Here is a 21,902-nt window from a genome sequence, read left to right as displayed (position 1 = left end):
CGGAAAACAGAAATAAATATCTGAAATGATTTTGATTGGTTTGCCCAGATCATTTTATAGATACTGGGGATCCATGTGGAACCTTTTGATACTGATAACAAGCCATAACTGATGAAGTCGAGCTACTGTTTTCTGTGTACAACACAGGCATTAGCGAACTGTCTTTACCCCACAGTTGTCCAGCCAAGTGTAAACCCGAACTCCCTGGTGGCAGTGACGAGCTACCAGAATGGCAAGACATTCAGTAAACACTCCTAGTGCAGAGGTTATACAAAAGGTAAAACTGAGAACTTCTAATGCTTTAATTCTACCATGGATTTAAGTTACTAGTAGTGACTGGGAATTATCTCTATATGAAAGAAGGCATCCTTGATGTCAAGGGCCACTAGAATGTTGTCTTCCTTTAAGAGTGGGATCACTTCTTATAATAATGTCGTCTGGAATTGTATTGCTTGATCCACAATGGGGAGCTGAGTGCTGTCCTTCTTTGGTATCAGGAAATATATAGAGTACAAGCCCTGATATATTTGCTTAGTACGGTATTAATCACAACTATGAACAAATGAACAATTTCTTTGTCGATTTTGTGCTTGCATGAGGGCATGTGAGCGAATAGGTGTGTGAACTCAATGTAGGAGATGAGCTCCACCATGGACCACCCGTCTTATCTTCCTCCGTGCATCAGAGAAATTGCACAGCCTTTCACCAACAGGTCTCAGAAGAAATGCAGGAAGGGCCACTGTGTGCATGTAGACACTGATATTGTTGCCCCACAAACGTCCTTGTTGGAAAGATTAGTTTTGCAAGATTTCTTGCTTCTTAGATTGCTATTAAAAGGACTATAGACTCTGAAATGCTTGCAGAGAAGACAGACATGCATTTCTTGGAGTTGCTGAAAGAGTCTCAAGTGTTGACAGGCGCTTTTATGGACTTAGAAGTGTCAGTGCTTTTTATGTTTGTTTTGTTTTTAACTTTCTCTAGAACTTCATCTACATGTAGATCGAACAAATGTTCACCACTGCAAGACATACCTAATATACCTAGGAGTAACTGCTGCACCTCAGTGTAGAAACTAGAAATATAGAGCCATGCACGACGTCATAAAATAATGCTGGTGCTTATTTAGTAGCTTATCGGGTGCTGCCAGAGAGCAACATAAGCCTGCATTTGAATTTACTTTTCCTCCAACCACAATTTCTACCAATTTCCACAGACGTATCGGACATTGTCGGGAGCTCTTTCATTTCCCGACATTAGAATCGGTCATCACAACTGAGGAGTGCCTGGCAGTTGGAAATTTGGCACAAGACTGTATCACTCATTGTGACTCTCTTCATTCTGCACCAGTATCTGGGGAGGGCCTTTAGGGGCACCCTGAATATTGGTCTTGTAGGCTGTGTGAAACACCACTGGTATCAGGAGGAGCATGACCTCAGATGAAAACTGGCCCATAGAGACAGTTTTACATTTGAGTTCAGCTCTGGATTTTAAATACAACGTTTTTAGAGGCATTTTGAAATCTTAAGCATTTGTTACTAAAACCGATTTACATATTGGATTATTATTTCAGCTCTGGACAATGTTTCTATGAAAAAATCCTTCTCTTGTTTCTAAAACCGTAAGGACCCTATGTTCGGAAGAGCCTAAATTGGTTACAGCAAGATAGGCTGAGTTTCCAGCTGGAGAAGATGGTTTGATAGGGTACTGCTCCAGAGGCTCTTCGATATTAGTCTCTTTAAAGGTTTTGCTCCATGCCTCTTCAGAATGTGGGACACCAGTTCTTCATATGGTTGCCCATTGTCGTCATCATCATCATCATAATCTGTGCTAGCGTGCAGTGGCACAGATGGAGAGTATGGTACTGTTCTAAAATCTTTATTCGGCTAGAATAGCCATAAAAGCACACACAACAAAATGCAAATTACATAAGTTTAAGAACGTTGCACAATAAAATCGATAGAACAGTACTACATTCCATGACACGTCTAAAAATGATACATTATCATTGTACAATGTTACAGTAGAATTTGGTGGCATGTAACATTTAAAACACACAGGGAACTGGGTTTTTGTTTCAGTGCCCCCCACACACTTTTTTGCCTGGCATTTGATGCAACTTTCCCTGAACTACACAGGGTCCCAGCCAAAAAGATCCCCAGTGCCAGTGTCCTTTCTCCCTAAACTGTACAATTGTTTCTCCAATTGGCAAACCCTTTAGCACCCTCTATAAGTCCCTAGTAAATGGTACCCCTGTTACCAAGGGACTGAGGTGCTAAAGAGAATCCCTAAGGGCTGCAGCACAAATTGTGCCACCCTAAGGGATCCCTCACCAAGCACGACAAGCTGCCATTGTAGGCTGCATGTTTTGGTGCGGACAAAAGTGACAACACAACAAGACACACAGCCTGTGTGCTATGTCCCCTAACAGCATGCAATATATTTAAGTCACCCCTATAGCAGACCTTACAGCCCCAAGGCAGGGTGCATTATATTAAATAAGAGGGCATATTTGCAAGATCAGATATATTGCCCTGCTATTTCTTTGCCAATTCTCAGACATAGTAAGTGGCCAGGGGAGCGATTGTAAATGCATGTGCTGGACACTGGTCCATAGGAGTTCCTCAGCTGCATGACGGCTTCATTGAAGATAGGGATGTTTGGTATCTAACATCTTGTATTGGTGAACCCACTCTGATGCCAGTGGTGGGTTTACCAATACATGCATCCAGAGGGCATCTTAGAGGTGCCCCATGAAAACTTACCAGCCTCTAGTGTGCTTGCAGAGTGCTTTATGCCAGCCTGCCACCCAAGACACGGTTCTGGCCCCCTAGGGTGAGAGACTTTTGCTCTCAGGATTCCCAGAACAAAAGCCTGTCCTGGAAGGGGGTATAACACCCCCTCCCACAGGATGACCTGCTGATTAGCCTTCCTAAGACGGCAAGCCTCAAAAGGCTGCCTTCTGTGAAATGCAAATCTGGCTCTGTTCAAAAGGAGTGGAAGCCACCCCCTCCCCGACCAGAGCCCACTTGGCACCAGTACAGGAGGGAAAATTAGCTAGTCAGGTAGATGTGCCAACTCCAGGCTAGTACCACCCCTAAGGTGGGCTAAGCCGAGATTAACACAATTTTTCCCAGAGGTAGCCATCGGAATTCTGGAATAAGTCTGTACCAACTTCCCACAGGAAGCAGTCATATAGGGCGCATAGTGACCCCAAAGGTCAGTAGCCCATTGACTACTACTCTACATAACCCTAACATCCCTAATCAAACAGCGCTTCATTTCATATTTCACCACAGTAATAAATAAGCAGCCTGCAACCACCGCTTAATGGAGGGGCTAAAAATGTGAAATTCACCTCAGGAGATTTACAAAATGGAGTATTTGTCTGATAAAATAATTGAAAGCAAGTAAACTAAATATCTAAAATAAAATAACTGAACTGTGAGAAACGGCATCCACCAAAATGCAGTGAAGGCAACTGTTGCAATATGATAAAGTGAAGCACACACCTGTGAAGTGTTAGCGATCTAAACTATACTCTAGTAAGCATAGATTGTTTCAGGACTGACTGAGTGCACTCTTAGCTCTCTGACTCACAGCTGGAATGCAGCGCTAACTACACCGTGAAGATTCTACTTGCGGCTAATAGTAGTACTCAGTGCCCTGACTCAATGCTAAACCTCGGTTGTACCACAATGTCTGCTATTTTGAGTTTTAGTATTCTTTTCTGGGGATTTCAAGGTGCAACAAACCACATTCCAGTGGTTAGATTTTAACTTTGTACTGCTCTGTTAACAAGACAAGAACACTTGCTTAACACTGGATAAAATGGAATGGAAAGGTGCCCTGACAGCCTCTTAAGTGAGCTCTGAGGACTGGTTGACCGAAGGACTGGTTGATAAGTGCCCATTGGTTTCAAGGAGTGGGCAATGGGTACTAATTGTAGTACTTGAGCAAGTAAGGGATGGCAATTAGTTTCTCCTACACAGGGTAAGGATAAGATGGCATGAGCATGCAAGGTATGCTGGCAGGCTTCACGAAATGGCAAGAACAGCTATTTAGCATCCATGAGTGTGAGGGGTGTGCACTGGCTTCTGTTATTCAAAGGTGGTGCCCACCAGCTTCTGAAGGAAATCTGGCGTTTCTGTCAGATCACCCTGGACTTTTCACTTTTTTGCTTAATCGAATTTTGCTGGCTGTAGAGCAACGTGCATGTTACCCTTACTAACCAGTAGTAAAGTGCCTGTGCTCCCCCATGAAACACGGTTGAATTGGCAGAACCCTGATAGGCATGCTTAATTTACCTATAAGTCCCTAGTATATGGTACAATGTTGTCCCACAACCTGCAAGTTAAATACCACCAGTTGACTGCAGCACCTACTGTGCCATCCACTACAGTGGCAGTGCAAACATGGCTTCAGGCCTACCATCTTAGCCTGACTGGAGCGGTTCAAAAACTGCATTTCAACTTAACAAAATACACCTGTTTGACAGGTAGGATTTTTAATAAATATTAAGGCTTGACTACTGGGTTCTTGGGGGACCAGGGAAGTCCGGGGTTACGGGGCTCAAGTTGCATCAACTGGAGTTGTTACCCACTAGTGTCCTGGGCAAGCTGTAGGAGGGTGGTGCCTGGCCAAGGTACTAGTTCACCCTGATACCTTCAGATGACAAAAGGAAATGAGGCTTGAACCAGAGGTGTCTGGTCACAGTCCAGATTTTCTAACAGCACGGCACCCACAGGGAGGGTACTACTTGCTACTAGTGCAGGACAAGCAAGGTCAAAGCTGGAGATTATGTAATCCTGCGGCAGTGACCAAAGGCTCAAATGGTAAGTTCTTCAACAGTGTACTCTTTCCCCCAGCTATAGATGGTAACTGGAAGCACCCACAGGCTCCCTCATCATAGGGGAGGAGTCGGGTGAAGCAGACTCACCTTTAATGACAAGATGGAACTTCTCCTGTCTCCCCCGATGTTGATGTGCACAAAGTTACCTTACCTTGAGCAGCTCTTCTGCAGCTGACTTGTGTTCCAACCCACAAATAGCCTCAGATAGTGTGTTCTCTGCTGGGACACCACTTGATTAGCTGCAGGCCAGCTCCTTACCTGACACTGGCAAATTCCTTTCACCGGTAATCCATCATAGAAACCACTTCCCAAGTTAAAACTCCATCCGTGGGTCTGTAAGAAGAAGGGCAACTAACTCATGAACTCAACTCCCAGTTCTCAGATTCCTCGACAAACCCTTGGGGGTGCCTTGTCAGGAAAAGATAACAGCCTTGAACAAAAACTGGCTGATGAGGCCAGACTTTTTAGCATTCCCTGAATGACCGGCTAATCCAATCATGAGGTCTGCTATTTTTGCTTCCTGGATGCCTCTCCAATCCAAGGGCACATTTCATGCATGTTCACTATGTGATCATTCCGTGATCAATCCCTGTAAGGAGGGCTCTAGCAGCCTCTTGGTACCTTTCTGCCCTATTCCTCAGAGAAGAATGTTGGCAGGAGGACCAAGCCAACATCCAGCAGAAAGGGAGGGAGTTGTTCTAGTATAGGGAGTCCTAGTTAAATACAGATAAGGGCAAGTACCCACGTCAACCCACAAAGCTTCCACAAGGAATAGCGGTGGCACGGAGAGCACAAATAACAGATCCCAGCTTGAGACTTTTAAACAAAATGGCTCCAATCATCCTCACCCAGTGATCCCACTGGCTTTTATTACACACGACCCCACACGCCACCGAGGAAAAAATAACTCATATAAGGGAGACTGCACAGACTTTACAAGGAGGGATTTGGTAGGCAGCCCCCTAAAGGGTACAGGTACCCCTGTCAGCCTACTACAACCTTGGCAGAGAGGGTAGTAGCCACTCTCTGTAGAAAAGGGGGGCACTATTACATGTCGCTCCACCTCAGAGCAAAGCTCTAGGTCTCAATCCATATAAACAGAAGACCTTAAGGGGACATGTGGGATAGTCATGTTCACTGAGGTATAGATCAAGAAAACAGAGTACTGGCAAGTGAGTTGACAGGAGAACAACATGGGACTGAGAAGTATACTCTCCAGAGCCAAGCAGAAAATGTCCCATCCCAACATAAGGAAAAGGTATTTTCAGAAAGTTGCCTTTAATTTCCAATAGCCTCTAGCCTGCACACCCCTTAGTGCTAAACCCTAAATGAGGTGTGAAAACTGTTCCCAAAGCAAAGACTAAAGCTTAGGTGTGGGGATGTGTTTTTGTTGCTCTGGAAAGATGACTATTTGGGAAGGGCTCAGAAAAGGAATTCACTTCAAAGGGACCTGCCCTTATTACAGTCAGATGACACCTAGGCAGGCCCTTTTCTATGTTCCTCTGATCAGTCAGACTCTAATCCCAATGTGGAGCAAGCAGTCTCCATAACTGCTTTGAAGTGATCGCAGAGGAGATTTTGTGTTGTTCATTTCCTTGGACACACCTTTGGGGTGGGAAAAACAGGCTCTGCTCAAGGGGAGAATGGGCTTACCATCTAGGATTTAGGCAGAGAGGAGCATTCACTGTGGCATTGTTTGTAGTAGGGAACACAAATAATGCTGTAAATGTGGTAGGGTAACCCATGGGAACTTTTACTCCATTGATTATGGAGGAGTAAGAAGTCATACCCACTCAAACGTTGGTGTGAGGCATAAAGGTGACATCACTGTACCCTCCTCAGAACACTTTTGGATCCAAGGAAGATCATAAGGGGATTGGACATGTTGTCTGAGACCTGAGAAGAGCCCTAAAGGCCTGGAACTGCTCTCTTCTGTACCCAGGATGAAGAAATGGACTCCAGGGGTCTTAAGGCTGACCCGTTCAAACTACAGCTGCAATGCAATGCAATGGCTGAATGGTGCATGGGTCCCCAACAGAAAAGCTACAAGAGGCCTTTTCCTAAGCTTAACAGCTGACCAGTTCCAAATGGATCTGCCTTGGGCCCTGCTGATGGCTTCTGCTGGACTGAGTTTTGACCTCTAAAAGTCGTTCCTGTGGTCCTGGGCCACTTAGCTGTTACTCCTCCTGGCATCCTGAGAAACCTGGAATTTAGAAACTTTTTGGCTCCACAGACCTACCAAGGACCAGCACAAATCTGCCCAGCTGATCTGACCAGTATGGGTTGCAGCTGAGCTGAAGATTCAGGTTTCTCCCACTCTGAACGTCTGCACCGCAGCAAATCCCATTCAGCGGGACCTCTCAGAGAAAGTATCTGGCTTCCAGTAGGCCTCTTTGGTAACAGCCTACAGCCTTGCCCCACAGAAAGAATCCCGGCTCTGAAAAAGTGAGAATGTGCAAACAAAGAAATATTGACTGGTGGAAGACGCCAAAAGTGAATTTCCCACGCTGAGAGCTTTTCCCGCCCAAAACCAATGGCTTCACTGGCACCTCTTCCAACAAATAATAGATCTTGGGAGGCTAAAGGCTACTGCCTTGCACTGAAGAAGATTTTTTACTTCGATTTTTGAGACTAAGTCTGAGGTAAAACTTCCGACCAGGTCAAATATGGTTTCTGTATTCAACCCATCTTCCATTACAATTGGCCTTAAATACAGCCTACATCCCAGTCTACTATGTCCAGCTGACTGCGGTTGGAGCTTAATGTTTTTTCTTGCTATTTTTTAATTCAAATTAAAAACATGTATAGCTCTGGTTCCAGTCATTGGATGTTTGTCATTTTGGTGTCACTTATTTGTATTAAATTAACTCTATATTTCTAGATTGCTTTGGAATTTTTATTATTTTGCATTTTGACTTTATTACTGTTTTGGTACTGCAAAATACTTTACACCTTTCATTTAAGTAATGCCGGTCTGCTCTGTGCCATAAACTACCAGTGGATGAACTTTACTCACCCTGACGATTATGGTGTTTATTTTACTTAAGGTGGCGCTACACCCTCCTTAATCAATAACCCAATTTCCCATTTTTTTGGTTTCCATGACAGGTTGAGTCATGTGGATTGGTTTAATGAGGAGAGGTCATGAGTGGGTGTGTGTCGATGACTGGTCCAACTCACCTAGAGTTTGGTAGGTTTTGAATCGGAAATCAAACATCTCCTGTAGTTCCTCCAGGAATTTTACTTCTTGATCTGTGACCTGAAGAAGAAATGGGTCTCAAGTAAAAAGACTGGTCCTAGCAGTAATCTGTTGACAGAGATGTGGATCTTAATGTCAAATTAAAAAGGTGTGCAGCTAGTCAGGGTAAGGTGTAGTAGCAGAACTGTCTATGTGCCACAATAATGGGATAGCAAAAGGTGCTTTGGTCAGGATGGGAATCCATGGACTGCTGTGAGGGGAGAAAGAAGGGGAACTAGGGGAAAGAAGAAAAAGGGGACAAAGGGGGAGAGAAAGAGAGAGAATGTGTGTGTGTGTGTGTGTGTGTGTCAGAGAGGTTGTGTGTGGGAGAGAGCACTTGTAGGAGAATGTGTGTGTTTGTTAGAGTGTGGAAGTGTTTTTGCTGGAGAGAGTGTGGAAGTGTGTGTGTACGGTTGGGGGGTGGAGTGTCAGTGTGTCCCATACAGAAAGAAGAGCATGGTACCTTGTAGATCATATCTGAGGTACACTAAGTGAGGTATGCAAGTTCCAGAACTACAACATAATGCCAATCAATGTGCTCAGGCCGAGCTGTATGTCAGCACAAGTCATGGATTGGTATTTGATGCTACAAGACAGAAATTAGCTGCAATGAGTGGTGCATGAGTTCCTAACAGAAATTGGAGTGTGATGCAGGTAAAGACTGATGTCCACAGCACATTTGCATGAGGAATAAGCATGTTGTTGAGCCTACCTGTACCCTCTGTTTCACCTCAGTCACACGATTTTCAATTTCTTGTTGTCTTTGATTCACAGCTGTAGCAGATGGCTCGTGTTCTGCAGGACCCTGAGCAGAAGAAGAGCTCATTAAGATGAGAGATTTAGGCTCACCAAGGTCACCAATGTAATAGTGGGCCCTCACACACGGACCTCAGCTGGCACCCCGGACTAATATGGCAAGCTATCTTCCCTTAACTCCACATTTCTCCTTCTAGGCATTCTCATAGAGTGCAAACAGTGAACGTATTAGCCTCTCCAAGATTAAATTCTGCTCCTGTTCTTTACATACACCTACTGGAGTAATCAAATCTACAGGCTCTGAATTCTGTAGCGGGGCTACAGCTTCCCTTGAAGCAAAACCACTTCACTCCTGGCACTGGTGTTGCCTCACTGGCTTCTAGGCCAGAAGTGCAAAGAAGTTACAAAACTATGTAGGCTGAGCAGTGCTTCCAACGAGCAAGTACTTAAACCTGCTCCTGCAAGCCTGTACAATGCATTCCCAGTTTATCTTTTGCACCAACTGTTTAACACTGTAATCCCAAGTTTAAAAAAGTGCTACGGATTCCAAAGCAAGGTCTGATGCTTTCATACAAATCCCATTTGCAAGACAGCTTATAACTTTCAAATCATGAAAGCACTGAAAAGTTGGCAGATTAGTACTGATCACTACTGTCGCATGGCTCGATCCACGTTACTGAAATATCTCAGGGCATTGTAAAACTTGTTTCTCAGAGCTGAGAAGCCTTCGGCATGTGGACACTGGGCTATAATAGCTAAGAGTGAATAGAATTTGGTGGGGGGGGGTTGCGAGACAAAGCTCCCTATCTAAAGCAGACTTACACCAAGATAATGGAGTGCCCAAGATCAAGGAATGAGGTCACTGTCACAAACCCAGGCCATGCAACCAACAGACAATGCCCAAACCCTCGCTGCATACTGACAAGTAACCTGGATGTCGAGCTTCCCACAACAATGCTAGATACCCAATGATTAGTACAGATCTTGTCCTGCCTTAGTACCAAAGAAATTAATACAAATCACCACATTCTTTCAAACTCTAAAATTATGGGGTAAAGCAAGTCGGGGACAAGAGAAGTGGGAGGGAGCTCAAGTAGGAAGGGCTTCTGTCTCCAAGAAAATGTCCAGCTTGTAAGAGGGGACACTGAATGAGTTAGCTATGTGAGCTGTGGTTCCAGCAGGGAAGGCTAGTGTGAAACATTAAACCCTCATGTCAGAGATGCAAAAAGGGGAATAACTGTACCGAAAGTTCAAAAAAAGAGCAAACAAATGGTTGGGTTCTAAATGGGCACTGCATGAATAGAAAAGTATGCCTGTGCAGTCCTGTATAGTGAACACTGTGAAATTTAACAACTCTCGCCAGCTTTTTGAATACTATAGTACATCATTTGCAGAATCCATTCACATCATGGGTATGCCTTGAAGAGCAAAGTGGTTCCTATCCGTGGTACTGGTTGGGATACTGGGAGTTTAGATTGTGATCTATATGAGAAGTATTTGGTGTTGTGCATGAGGGCTGGAGGGTTGCTGAAGGTCCTGTCGCCACAGACTTAGTATCACATACATGCAGGTCTCTGATGAAGATGTTATCATTGTTAGGGTCATGGATGTTACAATGTACCATCACTAGATGAGTGGCTTTAAGTTCATGCCGCAGTTGTGACTTACTAGTGGAGCACAAAAGCAAAAAGAATAGATGATGGACAGAATGCTGAACAAATGAAACATTCACACACAGCCAAATAACCCATTGCTTTTTGGCTCACCACGCCACCTCCGTTAGGACCCAGCCATATGAAAATCAGTCTTGATCCTCCTAATAATGGAAAAAGTGCAGCCAAAACTGCCAGGCCAGGTCCTCCCTGGACTAGAAACAAGCACCCTGGGACTGGTTTCGGGGACCACCCCTCATCAGCCTGGCTAGCGTGAATCCAGTGACATAGTGAGCACAGGACCTACATCTAGGCATACCTAGCGCACGTAGAGGAGCAAACACAACAAGATGATGGATGGAATGCTTAAGTTAATCTCAGTCAATCGCTCAGGCCGCATCCCAATCCATTGTGGTCTCCTATATGACTGACATCCAGCTCCTGTTTTCGTTTCAGGAATATTCAGAGGCCGAGCTCCACAAATTTAAGGAGTGCCTTAACCCCATACATGCATCTGTCAGCCAATGACCGTCACACGCACAATTTCACAGGATTCCTTTTTTTTTTCAACCCGGGGGGGATGTGTAATTGCTTAAGCATCTATCCCCGTCCACCCCATATGTGACATTAGTGCAGAGCAAGACACGCGGTGACGTTCCAATTTCCCCACCAGAGCTGTGAAAAGATGCAGGCAGGTGTTCTCACCTGCTCCGATGGGGAAAAAGGCCCAAAAAAGGCCTCCCCATGTTTCAGGGAGGCCTCAGTGGAAAGGGGAGAGTCTCCTTTTCCAATTACGCCTTTCTGAAACGGTTTCATGGCAGTAGATGGAGGTGCACCACTATCCATTGCCAGGAACCACACCAGGTCACCAGGAAGATCTCTTTAGGGGTTGGCCCTTGGGGTATGGGCCGGCCCATACATCTCCTGAGAGCACATTTATTTAAAACATAGTGGTAATTAACTGTGAGGGGAGATGCGATCACCTCCCAGAGGATTATAAATAGAAAAATAAATAAAAACAAAATAGTAGTGAAATTAACAGGGGATCAGCCCTTTTCATCACAGGCCGACACCCATGTGGGGCCTAATTATTATTATTTTTTTTTAATACAAATGTGGTTTCCCTGGAGGAATTGATTTTTCCCATTGACTTACATTGAAAAAAGAGGAGATTGTAAGCAGGAGATAGATAAAAGCAAGCCCGTTTGTGCTTAAAAACATCAGGAGTCTCCTGTATGAATCAGGTCTGTTGGCATGTATGGTTGTACTGCCACGGCCTCTTCCTTCTGCCCTTAATGGTTTGTTATATCGCCAGAGCCTCTCTTGCTTGTCCTGCATGGTTGGTTTGTTGACCCTGCTCCCCTTTCCCCTGCCCTCCACGGTACTTATGCTGCCACTGCCCCTCCTGCCTGTCCAGCGTGGTCAACTTGTTGCCTCTGCAATCCTCCTAACTGCCCTCAGTTATCCGAATCTATGCCCCTGACATATGCCTCCCCACAATATTCTAATCAACAACTAAACTGCTAACATTCTATAGTTATTACAAAAGTGTGGCACGCCTGACATCTTGATGTAATCAAAACTGCAATACCTAAAGCATTTCCTTTAGAAATTATAACAAGCATTGGCAAGGCCAATAGGTCTCACATAGACGAGAGCTGTTGGCTTTGGTAATGTTTTATGTCCAGCATGGCTGCTGTTCAACATGGCTAAAAGTTAGTGGCATGGAGTGTCGTATAGTGGATTTGTTTAAGTGTCATACAGTAGAGTAGGGGAATTAGAGGGGAGTAAAGTTCAGTGGTTCAGTGGCAGAGAGTGCAGTATCAGAATGGAGCGGCACAGAGTGGGGTGGAATAAGTGTAGTGAGTTGGAGTGGTTTAAGGAAGTGGGGTAGATTAGAGTGGGAAGGCTTGAGTGAAGTGGGGTGGATTGCACTGGGTAGACTAGATGGGTTGGATTCGATTTGAGTGGGACTGATTCGTTTTGATTAGATTGGATTGGATGGGTGGATTTGATTGGAGTGGACTGGAGTGGGTGGACTGGACTGGACTGGATTGGACTGAATTGGGGTGGATTGGATGGGTGTGAGGTGGGGTGGATTGGAGTGGGGCAGATTGGACTGGAGTGGGGTGGACTGGGGGTCCTGCAGGATTATGAGTTAAAGCATAGTTTAGGAAATTACACATAAGAAAGAAACAATGTTGCGTTGCAATATTAAGAACAAGATAATTGCCATATTTTCAGAACTGCTGCACCCACAGGCAAAAATAGAAAACATAGGTGCAAAGTGATAAAAGAAGACTTGGCAAAAGAAAAGAGTTAACTATAGAAAAAAACCTTTGCAATTTTGTCCTGCTGGGCACGTTTTTGCAGTCACACGCCTTCTGTTTGCAGGGCTTTAGAAGTTTAAAAGAAGTACCTGAATCAGGGTTGAAGCAGCGGATGGGCACTGACTGTGTTGAATCACTCAGCCCTTGGTCCTTACTCTACAGAATGGAATGGAAATAATGGTAGGCTTGCAATGACCAATTACGAGGCTGTAAAGAAGAGTGACGCTGTTTTGCTTTTCACTAATGACTGAGCTGAAATACTCATGTACTGACAAAAAAAATCTCTGGATGCACTTCTTAGTCCAAATAAGGCATTTATAAATTTCACTACGCAAGGTTCCTAAAAGGAGATTAGCATGTTAAAAGCACATGTTTAAAAAATAGTCACAACAATGAAATGAAAACATACAGGACTGATTCTCCACTGCAATATACACAGCAAATATATGTATGAAAAGCAAAACATTAATATAAATGCATCACCGTAGGGCCTATCAGGTGCTTCGTCTTTCTACTGTCAGCAAGCCGATGACCCCATTCGACTACGAAAGAGAAAGAGAAATCTCTACCCTCATGGGAAATCTAAATCAGGCATCCGAAGTCTGAATCCTGATTGACGTCTCTGAATCTCCTCCTGTCTAACTGGGTCTCTTTTATGTCATAAAAAAACGAGGAAGGGGCTTTTTGGAAAAACACCTCAAGTTGTGCAAGAAGTATTCAAACATGCTGGCTAGTTTAGGTATGCTTTGAAAATAATACGTTGGGATTTGGCCACAATTCCAAGATGACAAGTCAAAGCAAGGCCGTTCCCTGCCATCTGAGTACATTCTTATCAGCCAAAGCCCTTGGTGGGAATTAATACGAGGACAAGGCAGAATGCACAGTTTACAATGTGGAAAATTATGGGCAGCCTTTAACATGGCAGTGTCTAATGCTACGATAAAGTAAATAGGCAGAATGAAGCAAAGGCTAAACTGAATACAAAATGGAGTCTGTAACTGGTGAACACTGGACAGCTAAGCCAGGTGCAAAGTGGTGCAACACAAAGTCAGTGGTCAAAAAACACTTTTCACTACAGACGCGCACGCCAACAAATGGTAAGCAATGGGCAGGCTCAAAGCCTTTTCTGTTAACAGTGTCTCACCAGTGAGACACAAGCACTAAAGCATGTGATTGCAGACTCAACACTATGAAAAAAAAAATGACATTTTCCGTCAGTACTATTAGAGGAGGTATGGGGGATCATTGGCAGTCTGTGGGCTACATCAATTTGCAAGCATCCAGTGGGGTGGTGACCCTCCCCACTGTCACTTTACACATCTGATTGTTTGGGAATGTCGCATTGAAATTATATAACTGGCTGAACTATACTTTTTTTTGTATCTTCCAAAAGAGTAGGTAATTGGTGATTTTGCTCATGTTTCACCTTCTGAACTTTCACAGAACAAAACTTAGTAATGCAGTAAAAATAAAAAAATAAAACACTTGTCCTTTTCAATCAAATAACATGAATATACATTACACAAGTAAAGGGATTTGACTATCGTGCACATAAGCAGATAATTTTCTTTCAGAAATTGCCTGTCTTTCCGAACTCGGGCAAGTGAAACTTTTAAAACTTTCATGTATTCCTGCGTAATTCAAATAGTTTTGGCATGGATTTCCATAATTGTGTTCCTCAGGCACTTATACTTTTGCTTTCGCCTGGTGGATTGCAAAAATATCACATAAAAAAATGATTTGTTCCATACTAAACAACTTAAGTGTTTGTTTTTAATTTCCAGAAGCAAGGACCCCTTACAGAAAAATCTTTGCACAGTGGGTAATCGTACTGTAATAGATCTGGGGTTTAATTACGGCATTTTTTTTTTTTTTTTAAATGGTTAATTGTATTTCTCCAGTTCCTGTGAAAAGAACAATTATGCAATTAGAGTATTACAGAGAAGTCATTGACCAAGAAATTTGCGCTTAAATATATATATTTTCTGATACGTAAGGTGATGGTTCAACAATTTTAAAATAAAAAAAAAAAAAGAAGAAAATGGTCACTGAGAAAGCCTAAACCACGGTCAATGAGAAGCGTTTTTGGTAAAATTCTCATTGTTATCCTTTTATTTTCTGTCATGCTGGCAAAAAAGTAACAGGCAACTAAAATTCTTGCCACCATGTCTGATCAATGTAAAAACATGATAATCTGTCCAGAAGTTTCTCGGGACAGGGTCCACAAGAACATTGCAAATGAATTATTATATTGTGATGGAAGTTCAGTGGCAGTTTTGCAGTGAAAGTCAGCTGCTTTCAAAAGAATTTTCAAATATATGAGAAGGGGTGAGTTTATTTGTTGAAATGGGGTTTGCATCATTATGGGGAAAAGGAGACAGCTCAGTTGTGTATCAGCTATTCCTTTTGAAGTGATTGCTGCGCCCCTGAAGTCGTGGGGCACAAGTGAGCTTGGAGTTCACACATCAAAATCTTCAAAATATCTGCATGAGGTAGCGCAATATGAAAGCGCTTGCATGGTGTCGGTCATCTCCGGCGCATTAAAAGTGACTTCGCCACACTGTCACCTCTACTGTACAAATTATGTTCCTGAAAAAGAACCGCTGGGTCAGGACAGGATGTATGCAGAAAGTGGACCTGGAGGCAGGTGCAGTGGGGAAATCGAACCATAATATTCATAAAAAGTCACTATGTGCATCCCAGTTGCAAAGAAAAGGAGATTATTGATTTGTATTGATTGCATAGCTGGCGAGCATTATGACACATGCTCGCATTTAACAACAAGAAGGGAAAAAAAAGCGCTATGACGAGTCAGCGTTAACCGCATTATATCGCTTTTTTAAGGCATGCTGCACAGTGCATGCTCTGCTATTTGTTAAAAATAATTGCGAGGGGGGTAGGAGGCTGGCCTGACTTATAGTGGGTACCTGATGGTACTTACACCTTGTGCTAGGGTCCAGTTATCCCTGATTAGTAGTGTTCTAGCAGCTTAGGCTGATAGAGGTAGCTATAGCAGAGCAGCTTAGGCTGAACTAGGAGACATGCAAAGCTCCTACTATGCCACTTATATCATATAGCACTGTATCATAAGAATCACAATACTCAGAGTTACTAAAAATAAAGGTACTTTATTTTAGTGACAATGTGCCAAAAATATCTCAGAGGATATACTCCCTTAGGAGGTAAGTAAAATACACACAAAATATACACACAAACGAAAATCAGGTAAGTAAACAGTTAGAAAAGTAGTGCAAACCCTGTAGAATACAATAGGATGCAATAGGCCTAGGGGCAAGACAAACCATATACTATGAAAGTGGAATGCGAACCACTTAGGGACCCCAGGCCTAGTGTAGTGTGTAGAGGGTTGCTGGGAGTGTAAGAAAACACTAAGGGTGTCCAAGATACCCCACCCAAAGACCCTGAAAAGTAGGAGTAAAGTTACCCTACTTCCCCAGAAACACCCTAAAGTCGTGATAGGAGATTCTGCGAAGACAACAACTGACTGCAAAGCACTGAAGACTGATTACTGGACCTGAGGACCTGCAAAGGAAGGGGACCAAGTCCAAGAGTCACGAAAGTGTCGGGGGGGGTGCAGGAGTCCACTAAACCCCAGATGAAGGTGCAAAATGGCTGCCTCCGGGTGGAAGAAGCTGAAGATTCTTCAACAACGGAAGATGCTAGGAACTTCTCCTTTGCACAGAAGATGTCCCACGGTGTGCTGGAGGATGCAGAGTTGTTTCCATGCAGAAAGACCGCAAACAAGCCTTGCTAGCTGCAAAGGTCGCAGTTGAAGAAAATGGGTGCTGCCCGGGCCCAGGAAGGACCAGGAGGTCGCCCCTCGGAGGAGGAGACAGAGGGGGCACTCAGCAGCAGAGAGAGCCCACGCAGCAGGGAGGACCCGCAGAAGCACTTGAACAGGGGTTCAAGAAAACTGAGCACAGCGGTCGTCTCAACACTACAAAGGAGGGTCCCACGAAGCCGGTGGTCAACTCAGCCAGTTGAGCAATGCAGGACGGAGTGCTGGGGACCTGGACTGTGCTGTGCACAAAGGATTCCTTGCAAAAGTGCACATAAGCCCTAGCATCTGCAGTTCACGCAGTCCACAGGATTACTGTCTGGCGTGGGGAGGCAAGGACTTACCTCCACCAAATTTGGACAGATGGACCACTGGACTGTCGGGGTCACTTGGATCCAGCTCCTGTGTTCCAGGGGCCACGCTCCTCAAGATGAGAGGGGACCCAGAGGACTGGTGATGAAGAAGTTTGGTGCCTGCGTTAGCAGGGGGAAGATTCAGTTGACCCACTGGAGATTTCTTGTTGGCTTCCAGTGCAGGGTGAAGGCAGACAGCCCTCAGATCATGCACCACCAGGAAACAGTCGGGAAAGCCGGGAGGATTAGCGCTACAATGTTGCTGGTGGTAGTCTTGCTACGTTGTTGCGGTTTTGCAGGCGTCCTGGAGCAGTCAGCCGTCAATCCTTGGCAGAAGTCAAAGAGGGAGATGCAGAGGAACTCTGGTGGGCTCTTGCATTCGTTATCTGATGAGAAACCACAGGAGAGACCCTAAATAGCCCTCAGAGGAGGATTGGCCACCTAACTAGGTATGCACCTATCAGGAGGAGTCTCTGACGTCACCTGCTGGCACTGGCCACTCAGAGGCCTCCACTGTGCCCTCACACCTCTGCATTCAAGATGGCAGAGGTCTTGGACACACTGGAGGAGCTCTGGGCACTACACCTCTGGGGTGGTAATGGACAGGGGAGTGGTCGCTCCCCTTTCCTTTGGCCAGTTTCGCACCAGAGCAGGGGCTGGGGGATCCCTGAACCGGTGTAGACTGGTTTATGCAAGTAGGGCACCATCTGTGCCCTTCAAAGCATTCCCAGAGGCCAGGAGAGGCTACTCCTCTCAGGCCCTTAACACCTATTTCTAAAGGGAAAGGGTGTAACACCCTCTCTCAGGGGAAATCCTTTGTTCTGCCTTGCTGGGACTGGGCTGCCCAGGCCCCAGGAGGGCAGAAGCCTGTGTGTGGGTTGGCAGCAGCGGTAGCTGCAGTGAAAACCCCAGAGAGCTAGTTTGGCAGTACCCGGGGTCCATGCTGGAGCCCCGGGGATGCATGAGATTGGCACCCCAATACCAGATTTGGCATGGGGGGGGACAATTCCATGATCTTAGACATGTTACATGGCCATATTCGGAGTTACCATTGTGAAGCTACATATAGGTATTGACCTCTATGTTGTGCACGGGTGTAATGGTGTCCCCACACTCACAAAGTCCGGGGAAATTGCCCTGAACTATGTGGGGGCACCTTGGCTAGTGCCAGGGTGCCCTCACACTTCGTAACTTTGCACATAACCTTCACTAAGTGAGGATTAGACATATAGATGACTTATAAGTTACTTAAGTGAATGGAAAAAAATGGCTGTGAAATCACGTGGACATTATTTCACTCAGGCTGCAGTGGCAGTTCTGTGTAAGGATTGTCGGAGCTCCCTATGGGTGGCAAAAGAAATGCTGCAGCCCATAGGAATCTCCTGGAACCCCAATACCCTGGGTACCTAGGTACCATATACTAGGGAATTATAAGGGTGTTCCAGTGTGCCAATCAGAATTGGTAAAAATGGTCACTAGCAGAGAGAGCATAAGCACTGAGGTTCTGATTAGCTGAGCCTCAGTGACACAGTTAGGCACCACACAGGGAACACATTCAGGCCACAAACTATGAGCACTGGGGTCCTGGTTAGCAGGATCCCAGTGAGACAGGCAAAAACAAACTGACACACAAGTAAAAATGGGGGTAACATGCCAGCCAAGATGGTACTTTCCTACAAGGGGGAGGTGCGAGAAGACAATAGTACCTCGATCACAGCACGACCTGACTGACATGAATCAAGTTGAATTGACCTGTGTGCTTGGTCTGTGCCAGAGAAAGGATAGGAAGAGCTGTTTGGGCTGGACTGGCCAATAAGGAGGCAACAAATAAGAGTGACCCTAAAGCCTACAAACAGTAAGCGATGGACAGGCTCCAAACCCTTTATTGTAAACAATACTCTTGCAAGCAACAGCACATGCTTTGTCGCAAGCTCAATCTAAAACTGAGAGGGTCTTATTCCCTTAAAAATTATGGTTAGTGCTCTAAAGAACTAAAATGAGGATATATCTTCTGAGTTCTCACCTAGCGACAAAGTACTTTGTAATTATTTGCCATCATGATGTTTTTTTATCCAGTTGATCACTTGATTTCATGTTGCACTCAGGGGAGACAATGTGGTGTTGCAGACTTTGCAACTTGGGAACCAGATCGAGTTTCAGTGTCAGTTCAACATCCTTTGATTCCAGACAAATCAATTCATCTCCCCATGCCTAAAGCCCAAAAGGTGTGTGTTCTTGTGTAATGTAACTGATGCCCAAGTAAAGCGCTCCAGTACCTTTGGGTTAAGTCTATGCTATATAAAACAGCAAAAAAACAAAAGAGTAAGTGTTTTACACACTCCTGTCATTGGTCTATACTCGGGCTACATTTGGGTGATATTTGTGCTACATTTGGGCTTTTTTCTCTGGTGGCCATTGCGGGAAACTCTTTTGTTATGAATCTTCCCAATCTCCTCATTTATTGCAGTATCCTCAGTAGAAAATGCTTTTATTTTTCCTCTTCGATTCCATGAAGATGGCAGTCAGATGTGCCACACTTTTGGCATAATTCAAAATGTGCATGTTTGAGTCTGCATGTCAGAATGTTTTAATGAAATAGAAGAGGAAGATATTTGAGAACTCACTAAAAACATGTCCTAATTTTACTTTCTACAGCACTAACCATAATTTCTCTGACAAAATTACCCTCCTCATTGTTTTCCTTTCTAAATTAAATGTTTTAAGTTTTACCAGTTTAATTTAATCAAGATGGCTTTATGTGTGCCACACTTTTGTGTTAAGTAGGACCGTTAGCTCTCTAGGTGTTCTTTACAACATTTTGGGAGACTGCAGTAGAGCACAAGGGAATCAACTGAAAGGCAGCTCCTTTGGAAGTACGTTTTACTGAGAATGTCAGACTTCATTCTCATATGGCTGAAAAATACAGTGGAAATTTGCAGAACATATACTCTCATTTTAACTTCTGGAGCATTTCCATAACCTCTATAGGAAAATGAGAGAACCGTTTCCTCTCAAAAATGAGTCATGGAATTCCAGCAGAAAGATTTTTTCACTGAGTAAAATCACCTCAGCAACAAGTGATTTATATTTTAACTAAAATCTGTATGAACCCTTTATATGTTTTCCTTTTTAGGACTCTCAAAACCTGACATTCACTACAATGCATTTCAAGTGGGCGCTATCATGTATACAGGTCCCAAAATGGCTGCCATCACATTCTGGTTGAAGTGCGAACAGCCAATTAGATCTTACCATGAGTTCTGTCCTTAGGCTCCACCCAGATATACAAATTTGGATTTTCTTCAATATCTCGAAAACTACTAAATGAATTTGCACCAAATAACAAAAAGGCTTCTTTTTGGACCTAAAGCTACCTTTCTGCCAAATTTGGTGTAATTCTGTGTCCAGCGGTTCAAAATCCCCATGGGAATTAAAATGGGAAAACATGATGGGGCGTGACTTGGCTCGCGCAGATATGGACGCCATCTAAAGGAGCTCCATGACTCCTAAACGTTTAAAATCCGTCATCTGACAATCAGATAGCCTCCCGCACAGCCAAAGGGGAAAACAAAGCAGAACCGCCGGGACCTCGGAAACCTGAGTGGATCGTACCCGGGACCCTGAAAGAGTGATCCACCATCATCAGCGGTGGGCCACGTGTAGAATCAGTTCGGGCTGGGAGCCAAAGACAGGGCTCACCCGATCAGAAATTGAGGAAACCCAGGAGCTGTGCCTGTGGTCGACTCAGGGGCCTGTGACCTGAGCCCTGGGTCATGATCCAGGGGTGGAGCGGCGCAGGCCGTGGCCCTACAGGACTGCTGGTGAGTGCCCCTGCGGCTCATGTGCACATACCGGTGCAACAACAAGAGAGGGCCTAGGAGGTGAATACGGACAGCCGCCCAACGATCGGAGGCCTCCGGAGGCAGGGCCTGAGAGAGTGGAAAAGCCCGTACCAGCGGAAGGCATGTAGCAGGTGGAATGGCAGAGACAAGGGGAGTCGACGCAGAGAAGGCCCTAGCAGTAGAGTCCGCAACAGGGCGCAAGGCGAGAAGCAAACACAGCCAGGACTGGGCTCCTCAGGGCTGAGGCTGCAAATGTGATGAAGGTCCTGGCCCTTGAGGAAATGAGTTTGTGTGGTCCCACAGGAGGGAGACCAGTAGACTAACAACAGGGAGAAGAGGAGGTGAAGAGGCGAGGCATCGGCTGGGGCCTAGATCCAGAGGTGAGTGGGCGGGACTGTGGGGCCTCAGACAGAAAGGGGCAGCAGGCACTGTAGCTCGAACCAGTGGAGTGAGGTGGGCGAAAGCTCAACCACCTAGACACGGGGAGACTGGCCACTACAACAGGACTGAAGAGGGAGGTCCTCCCACAGGGCGAAAGTTGCCGTGAGGTGGGCTCACTGCCCCTATAAGATGAAGATGAAGCCAAAGGGCCAGGCCCCCACACAGTCCAACAAAATGGACAAATATGCAGTATAAAAGCAATCTCCTGCACCTAACGGGTCAGAGATGACCATGCCAGAGGAAGGAGAACCTTCACTGAAGGCCATCATGGCGGCGATATCGGACCCAAAAAGCACACTGGAGCCCAAACTGGATACTGTGACAGCGGATGTTTCCTCCTTCCGAGCGGACCTCCAAAAAATGTCTGACAAAATATCAACTGCAGAATCAGACATTAAGATATTTCAAACCGCGTCCAAGAAACTTGAAGATCAAGTGAAATACCTCACGAAACAGACTAGAGTGCTAGCCGCCAGACTGGAAGACCAAGAAGGGCGAGCACAAAGAAACAACATCAGGGTCGTTGGAGTCCCGGAGGGGACAGAAGGACCTAGTGTGGATCTATTTCTGGAGGACCTCATTGTCAACACACTTCGCCCAAAGCGCCTATCCAAATTCTTTTCTGTAGAAAGGGTGCATAGG

The 21,902-nt window shown here is 45.0% G+C and overlaps 1 protein-coding gene across 2 annotated transcripts in view; it reads right to left on the bottom strand.

Moving 5' to 3' along the window:
* STAT2 (signal transducer and activator of transcription 2) overlaps positions 1-21,902 on the bottom strand; it is a 482,775-nt gene that overhangs the window by 387,362 nt on the left and 73,511 nt on the right. For both annotated transcript variants that reach the window (XM_069230705.1, XM_069230706.1), the window contains exons 5-6: positions 8,800-8,892; positions 8,030-8,108 (exon numbers count right to left, since the gene is read on the bottom strand). In XM_069230705.1, coding sequence (XP_069086806.1) covers positions 8,030-8,108; positions 8,800-8,892 — 172 coding nt within the window. The remainder of the gene's footprint in view (positions 1-8,029; positions 8,109-8,799; positions 8,893-21,902) is intronic.

The sequence above is a fragment of the Pleurodeles waltl genome, chromosome 4_2, assembly GCF_031143425.1.
Source record: "Pleurodeles waltl isolate 20211129_DDA chromosome 4_2, aPleWal1.hap1.20221129, whole genome shotgun sequence".
Classification (NCBI taxonomy): domain Eukaryota; kingdom Metazoa; phylum Chordata; class Amphibia; order Caudata; family Salamandridae; genus Pleurodeles; species Pleurodeles waltl.
The sequence above is the reverse complement of the archived record's forward strand: the minus strand, read 5'-3'. Positions and strand labels throughout refer to the sequence as shown.